Source organism: Leucopleurus acutus (genome assembly GCF_964270905.1).
Source record: "Leucopleurus acutus genome assembly, chromosome: 4".
In the NCBI taxonomy this organism is placed as follows: domain Eukaryota; kingdom Metazoa; phylum Chordata; class Mammalia; order Artiodactyla; family Delphinidae; genus Leucopleurus; species Leucopleurus acutus.
The window spans coordinates 150,358,883-150,366,891 of NC_139146.1; the positions used below are offsets into that span (position 1 = coordinate 150,358,883).

The window sequence follows — 8,009 nt, forward strand, 5'->3', positions numbered from 1 at the left end:
GTTGCATTCAACACTTCGCCGTATAGAATTTTACCTTTGAATTAGAACAAATCTAAAATAATTACCTAAGTGGAAGAGAGATATCACAAATCATCACTCACTAAATCTTGAATAATACCCTAAAGGCTTATGCTTATGGTCATTATATCTCCCAGAGTCCCAGATAAGCCAAATTTACACCTCCAGTCCCCGGGTAATTATTCATAGCAGCCCTTTCATTCTCAAGGGTATCCTAGTTTGGGGATAAATGATTATCCACCTTATTAAATATCACGCTCTAGTTTCATACACCTTTAAGATCCTCATGTTCTAGGGTTAGGGCTTCATCTCAAAACTAAGAAGTACCCTCATTTGTGCAAAATCTGAAGAACCCATGTTCAGATTTTAGCAGCATGTATGACTCTCAGATAAAAAAGAGTAGTTTCCAAAGCAGCTGTGGGCTTTACCAAAGAGATTAAAATAAGAAGGAAGTCTCAGAGTCTGATTTGGAATTTTGGGTTTGTAGGGGTTTAAAGGCAAATGTGAACCAAGTTTGGCTTGGTGAGACTGAGGTGGAAGACAAATAACTGATTCCACTTAGCAGACTTCTGAACAGAGAGTTCAAAAAGTGCATCCCCTCCAGGAGCACTTCATTCATGAGTTTATTTATTAATAGTTGGAGCACGTTCTAAGCACTGCCTCAGTTTTGTCAGTAGTTTTGGGGACGTTATGCTCCATTTCCAGCACTTTGCAGGAATGTGATACTATACGTGAGGTTTTGTTTAAACCAGCCTCTGAATTCTTTCCTGCTTAGCGCTCTTTAGAATTTCCATAATTTGTAATTACTCTATTCACTAATTACAAAGATTATTCCCATGGTCCAGGTAGGTTAAATCGTTGCTGTGATTTTTTTTTCATGTTGCAAGTGTATTTCTTCCTTAGAACAAGCAGATGAATTGTAGCCAAGCTGGAGATCATGGTAACAGCATCTTTTACTCAGAGGTAAGCAGACCATCTATCCAGAATATATAATTACTGAAAGATTAAGGCATTAAGATGTGTTTACTTGCTACATTCTCTAAAGCACTTGGCATTTAAATTGAAGTTATTTAGTATGTGATTACTTGAGGTTTCTGTGTAAAATACTAAAGAATATTTTAGTCATTCTTCTATGTTTACATTTACACTTTTAACAAAATCTTTTCTGAATATATTTAACACGCGGGTACACAGATTCTCTCTCTGAGGGTGTTCAGACCTGGCTCTGAATCTGACAATTTGACTATTTTCTTGTTGTTTCTGTTGTTGTTTACATATGTCTTCTCTTTTATTTCTCCCCTTTGTTTACCTTCTTAGAAATCTTTATTTCCTATCAATTACTCACCAGATTGTTCACAGAAGGAATCTGGTGGAGTTTTCTTTAGTTCTAATCATCACTGGTTGAGTGATTACTGTCACTGCCTTTACTGTCACTATCACTGTCACTACCACCTCCATTGTTGTCGCCGTTACCAGACTTGCTCTTGCTGTCACTCTCATCACCACTGTCAGATGCACTGTCACTGCTGTCACTATCACTGCTGTTGCTGTCACTGCTGTTGCTGTCACTCCTGTCACTATCACTGCTGTCACTGTCGCTGCTGTCACTATCACTGCTGTCACTGTCACTACTGTCACTGCTATCACTACTATCTGATTTGCTGTCACTGCTGTCACTACTGTCTGATTTGCTGTCACTACTGTCACTACTGTTGCTGCTGTCTGACTTGCTGTCACTGCTGTTACTACTGTCACTGTCTGATTTACTGTCACTTTCACTGCTGTCACTACTGTCACTGCTGTCTGATTTGCTGTCACCACTATCACTGCTTTCACTACTGTCACTGCTGTCACTGCTTTCACTACTGTCACTGCTGTCTGATTTGCTGTCACTGCTGTCACTGTCACTGCTGTCTGATTTGCTGTCACCACTGTCACTGCTATCACTACTGTCACTGCTCTCACTGCTTTCACTGCTGTCACTGCTGTCACTGCTGTCACTACTGTCACTGCTGTCTGATTTGCTGTCACCACTGTCACTGCTATCACTACTGTCACTGCTCTCACTGCTTTCACTGCTGTCACTGCTGTCACTGCTGTCACTACTGTCACTGCTGTCTGATTTGCTGTCACTACTGTTGCTACTGTCGCTGCTGTCAGACTTGCTGCTACTACTACTGTCACTGCTGTCACTGCTGTCACTGCTTTCACTACTGTTGCTGCTGTCACTGCTGTCACTGCTTTCACTACTGTTGCTGCTGTCACTGCTGTCACTGCTTTCACTACTGTTGATACTATTGCTGCTGTCACTGCTGTCTGATTTGCTGTCACTACTGTTGCTACTGTCACTGCTATCACTATTGTCGCTGCTGTCACTGCTGTCAGACTTGCTGCCACTACTACTGTCACTACTGTCACTGCTATCACTGCTGTCACTGCTGTCACTACTGTCACTGCTGTCACTACTGTCACTACTGTCACTGCTATCACTACTGTCACTGCTGTCACTGCTGTCACTACTGTTGCTGTCACTGCTGTCACTACTATCACTACTGTTGATGCTATTGCTGCTGTCACTGCTGTCTGATTTGCTGTCACTACTGTTGCTGCTGTCACTGCTGTCTGAGTTATCTTTGGTGCTGCCTGATTTTCCATTCTTATCACTCCCAATGTCACCATTGACATCACCACCACTATCATTAGCATCTGATGTGTTATCACTATCACCTTCTTCTCCTCCTTTTGAGTCACTGTCATTGCCATTATTACTTGATTCATCAGAGTTATAAGAAGCATCTCCTCGGCTACTGTGGTTGTTGTCACCTTCAGAATTGGTATCATCACTGCCATTAGACTCATCACTGCTGTTGGGATCATCTCCTTGCACGGATTCATCACCAAACTCATAACTGTCATAGCCATCACTGTTACTGTCACTACATGTTTTGCTGGGTCCAAACTTATCTTGAGGTTCTAATTTCTGGCCAGGTCCCTGCATGACGTCAACCTCTTCTTGTGCCTTGACATTTCCTTTGCCCACTGTCATTCCATGTTGGCCTTTACTCTCTTTATCTTCATTCATTTTCCCTGCTTCTTTGGTAATATTGTTTCTGTTGCCACTGCTGGGACATTCCATTTCTATTCCCTATGGAAAGATGGAGAAAAGAATGATTAATTAGTGAACGTTGTTCGGCAAAATTGCATTGGTTTGAGGAAGACTGACTGGGGAAAGTGGCCATAGAACAGGAGTTCAGCTTCCAGTACTTCAGAAACATCTGTCTGTGAAAACATGCTTTATTCAGTACTTGAAAGTACTCTGGTGTTTAGATTATAGACCATCCCATTTGTGCCTTTACCCAGTAAGAGCTTTCGTAAACAGTTACGTGCTGCATTAATTATTTAGCATAAGACTTTTGAAGAATTATAACCAAATTTTCAGAGATTTCTGCTTTTTAAAATTGTTCTATAGCAAAGTCTAGTATGGACTCTAGCTTTCCCATGAAATATTCAAGTAATTTAGATGCAAAAATACATGACTATTTGTCATGATTTATTTTCATGCTACCATCATGGAAGGAAGGGGAGAATTTAAACTGCCCTTGAAAGAAACCAGCTTCACAAACTAACCTTAACTTGGTTCTTCCCAATAGCAGGTGGCTCTAATTTTTCAGTGATTCCATTTTCCACAGCTTTGCTTTCTCTGTGATTGGGTTTTTGAGTGTCCTCTATTTTTTGGCTACCATTGTCTCCTGAAATACCGTCAAAATCGTCCTCACTCTTGGAGGTGTTGTGTCCATCAATGGCGTGGGTGTCTTCTTTGTCCGCAGGGTCATCAGCTTCACCACTAATTGAATTTTGACCTAAGCTATTGTCATCGTCACCTTCTGTTTCATGAGGTTGACCCTCTTGGCCCTTGCTGTTACCAGGGCCTTTTTCTCCATTCCCTGTCTCTTCACCTTCATCATCACCAGAGCCCTTGTCTTCATTTTCATCTGCTCCATCCCCACTAGGACTTCCATCAGAATTGTCCAAGGCAACATCTTCTCTATTGCTATCTCCACTTTCCCCTGGTGTTACCCCTGTCTCCTCATTCCCGTTGCTCTCGCCTTCTCTCTGAGGTGTTTCTTCATTTGTATCACCCCCATTTCTACAGAAATTCCCACTTATTTCATCCTCATGACCTGTGCCATTATTGCTTCCAGCTCCTTGACGTCCATCTTCTTGGACAACAGTGGCATCTTCACTCTGACTTGCATTTCCAACACCCCCATTTTGGGAATTGTTCTCAGTAATCTCATTAATATTGCTCCCATTTGCTGTTCCAGCACTGTCGATGATGCTTACTTGTCCCCTGACGCCATTTGCTGTGGTGCTGTCTTCTTGATGGAGGCCATCATGACCATATGTTTCTGGTTTTCCTTTGCCCCCATTCAGATCCTCAGTATTCCCCTCTTCATTTGCTAACATGGAACGTGCAGAAGAACTTTTCTCTCCCACTTCTGCCCCCTCAGAACCATTTCTCTCTCCTTTGTACCCATCTTTGGTGTACTGTTGCCTTCCTCTTTCATTTTCATGCAGGAGGACACCACTTTTTTTGGTGGTATCATTGGCATTTAACTCATCCTGGAAAAGAGAAACAATGCAAAATAAATTGTGGATACCATCTTAAAGTAAAGCAAACTGAAAAGATGAGCATCAATTTTTTGGAAGTTAGTGGAATCTAAAAACAACTCAGAAACACATTTCACATCCTATACCTGTATCGGCACTTTCAATTCTGCTAGAAGATTTAAATTCACAGATTTGTCAACAGCATGTCTCTCCAATGGCTTGATTTGAGGAACCTACCAAAGTGAAAATACTGGAAATTGAAAACATTCTTATTTTGTGCACATGTGTGCCCACACATGCACACACACACACACACACACACACATTTTTCTCCAAATGAAGAAAAAAAGATATAACACAAAGGTCAAAGTATGATCTAATTGGGTAGAAAAGAGAAGTGGCTTGTTATAGGGCTTATGTAGAATTTAAACTTGGCAGTATTCCCAATTTTATTGAAGTATTAACCAGATCACTTAACTGTAGAAAGGGAATAGTCTTTTATAAAAATGAAGAGAGACCTTTGATATTTCTGTACTATGCTTCTTGCAATAGCACCAGACCCACATTAAGTATAATCCTGGCCAAAATCCCTAAGAAAATAGTAGGTGTGACCAGAGCCAGGGAGGAAGCAAAGGCAAGTACTTTGCTACTTCTGTGGCCTTCAGGAGCACAATGAAAACAGTTGAGAAAATTCTCAACTACAGAAATACCAAAGTATTTGGTATTATGAAAACATACCAAAACGTTAACCATAACAGCTGGCTAATAAAATTACAAATGGTTTAATTTTCCTAATTTTTCTTTGTTGGTATTTATCTGTATATTCCAAATTTAACTTTCTGAGTGAAACATCAGTTTTCCCTTTGTTGAAAAAACACATGATTTTTTTTCCTATTTTTCTTTCTTGAAATCTTCCTAAACAATACAGGCTTTGTTGATATTAGAATGAAACTCATAGGGTGTTAGCAAAGATGGACAGTCTCCATGACTTCTAAGCATTAAATGTAAATGAATCTGAGTGAATTTTAAAAGAAATAATCCTTCCAACAAGACAGGAGTTTCAATTAGAACGGCAGCATGAATTGGAGTGCCTATTTGGTTTTGTTGAGACCCCAAATATATGTTGTAAAGTCTTTCATGTAAATCTAAAAGTTTAGACTCAGCTGATCGACAAGGTCTCAAGAAAAAAAAAAAAGTATATATATATATAAACGTTAGCTTAAAAGAGATAACAAAGTAAGAAGGATTTTTTTGAGGAAGGCATACTTACTGGAATGGCCCATGCTACTGTCCAAATGCAAAAATATATAATTATCTTCATTTCCTTTAGAAATATTAATCAGGCTGTTTTTGAAGAAAAAAGAACAGCACAAAATTACTTATAAAGCAAAATATGATAGCCATATAATGTATTATTTTGGTCTGTAAGCATCTGCGTTTTTCCTAGGCAAGGAGTATAGACGCAACATCAGAAGAAGCTGTAAAGACTCAGTGCTCCAGAGCACACCTGGAGCCACAGTGACGTACAATGGCGTCATCCAGCTCAGCACTGATGGAGCTACCTAGACTTTTTCTGCCTTTGCCAACAAAGGGGTATAGCCAGGCAGTTACAAAAACCATAACTATAACTTTCTCCTTCTGTTGTTCCTGATGGCAATAATGTGTCTTCTGAATAGTTTTAATCAAGGATTAACTAATTCTGCTAAGATTGTGCTTAAAAGATTGTGTTTATCATCCCCACCCCAAAGCCACACTACTGGGCTGGCTAGACTGTACAGAAAAGAAGTTACTAGCATGAAGATGAAAGAACATGGAGTTTGGATTCAGAGACCTGGGTTCCAATTCTATCTTTGCTACCTGATGTGTGAGCTTGAAGAATTTAAGTAGCTTTCTTAAGCATTTGATTCCTCTGTCTGGGATAATAAGAATACCTGCACTTCAGGATTATCCCAATTATCTTAGCAGAAGAATTTTCTCTGAGAAACATTCTCTGACTCCATGTCAAAGGGCGTTTGGTGTCTCTCTCCTCTTTACACCCAGGAGCTTCTGCACACCTTGCTAGTAGCGCTGCACAGTTTTCACTGTTTTAAAGTAGCCTGGTGGCTACTTATATGTTCCCCCACCCTACTGAGAGCTCCTGAGGTCCAGGAGAGTGTCTTGGTGATCACTGTATTCCAAACCATAGCACAGAAAAAGCTATTTTGTAAATGTTGCTGATGAATATATACTTATTACTCTAAGCAACATGTAGCACTGTTCCGGGTATTTAACAGTCTCAATAAATGATAGCGATTATTATGTGGGACTTCTAAAAACATGATCCTTCATTCCTGTTAGAATCCACATTCAGAAACGATCTAATGTACATTTTTGATACATTGGGATAGACATTGAGTTCATGAGAATCAAAATTTTAAACCGCTGTTTACTGCAAATTGGATTTCTTGATATAATGATGCTACTACTATAGAAAGGAAGGAGGAATTTTACTTCTATTTCATGCACTCCCACTGGATTTATAGATTATAATATTGTATGTCATAAGAATAGCCTTGATTGAATTTAATGTTGATAGTGGAAGCATAATAAAACCGCAGTGAATATCGACTGTCCTAGAAATATTGGCATTTTCACAGGAGAGAGGACCCAGTTCCAGAGCTATTGAGAGGGGAAAAAAATGTGCTTACTCTTAGAGCTGTTCAACAGAAAGCCAAGAATAGCTAGACCTCTTTCAAAAATGCTATAGATTAAAAACGAGGCTGATGTAACCTCAGGACACTATAATGCAGAGCTCTGGGGCATAGATGTGGAAGGGCAGCTGTTTAGTAAGCAGAGGTTATACTGTACTTTGCAGTCCCAAACCTAATTATTACATAGACTCTGCAGAAGACCAGTCTACCCTGCGATTTGGAGGAAACATGGTATCCTGGAAAGGAACTTATAGGGAAGGACAGAGTTATGTGCATCCCATTTCTGAACTGCAATCCAGCAATCTGACCACTTTAGCTCTCTTTCAAATCTACTCCAGAACAATTGCACAATGTACGACGCTACTTGCCACTGTGTTCACAGGTAGGTAAATGGCTTGAAAGACTACTATAGAAATGGCCTCCGTTTTGTCAGTCTGAAAGCAGAGGCTTCAGAATTGTGTGAACCCCCTTCAGATTATTTTATGTATTATCACAAACAAAATGAGATTTTACTTAATTTGAACAAGTTAATAAAACCTTGAAAAGCAAAGCTTAAATAAAGCCCTGTTTCAAAGCCCAAGGTAGTTATTTATATCTGGTTATCTAATTTGTTATCAAAACTAATAAAAGCAACCAGATAATTACAAGGTTTCTACCTCAGTTTACCATTTTTTTTAGTAACATGTCTTT

General features: G+C 39.6%; 1 protein-coding gene across 1 annotated transcript; it reads right to left on the reverse strand.

The window, feature by feature from the left end:
- Nucleotides 1-1,318: 1,318 nt before the first annotated feature.
- On the reverse strand, nt 1,319-5,966 carry DSPP (dentin sialophosphoprotein). Its single transcript, XM_082837870.1, has 4 exons — nt 5,900-5,966; nt 4,776-4,862; nt 3,646-4,641; nt 1,319-3,163 (listed from the first exon to the last, which is right to left on the reverse strand). The coding sequence occupies exons 1-4, from the start codon at nt 5,948-5,950 to the stop codon at nt 1,406-1,408; spliced, it is 2,892 nt and encodes a 963-aa protein (XP_082693996.1). The 5' UTR covers nt 5,951-5,966; the 3' UTR covers nt 1,319-1,405.
- Nucleotides 5,967-8,009: the final 2,043 nt, after the last annotated feature.

Bases quoted from the DNA above. Each gene is read 5' to 3' on its own strand.
- DSPP (XM_082837870.1), bottom strand. From the start codon at position 5,950: ATGAAGATAATTATATATTTTTGCATTTGGACAGTAGCATGGGCCATT. The intron at 4,863-5,899 runs GTAAGTATGCCT...TCACTTTGGTAG, and splicing joins CAGTAGCATGGGCCATTCCA to GTTCCTCAAATCAAGCCATT. The intron at 3,164-3,645 runs GTTAGTTTGTGA...ATCTTTCCATAG, and splicing joins TTGGGAAGAACCAAGTTAAG to GGAATAGAAATGGAATGTCC.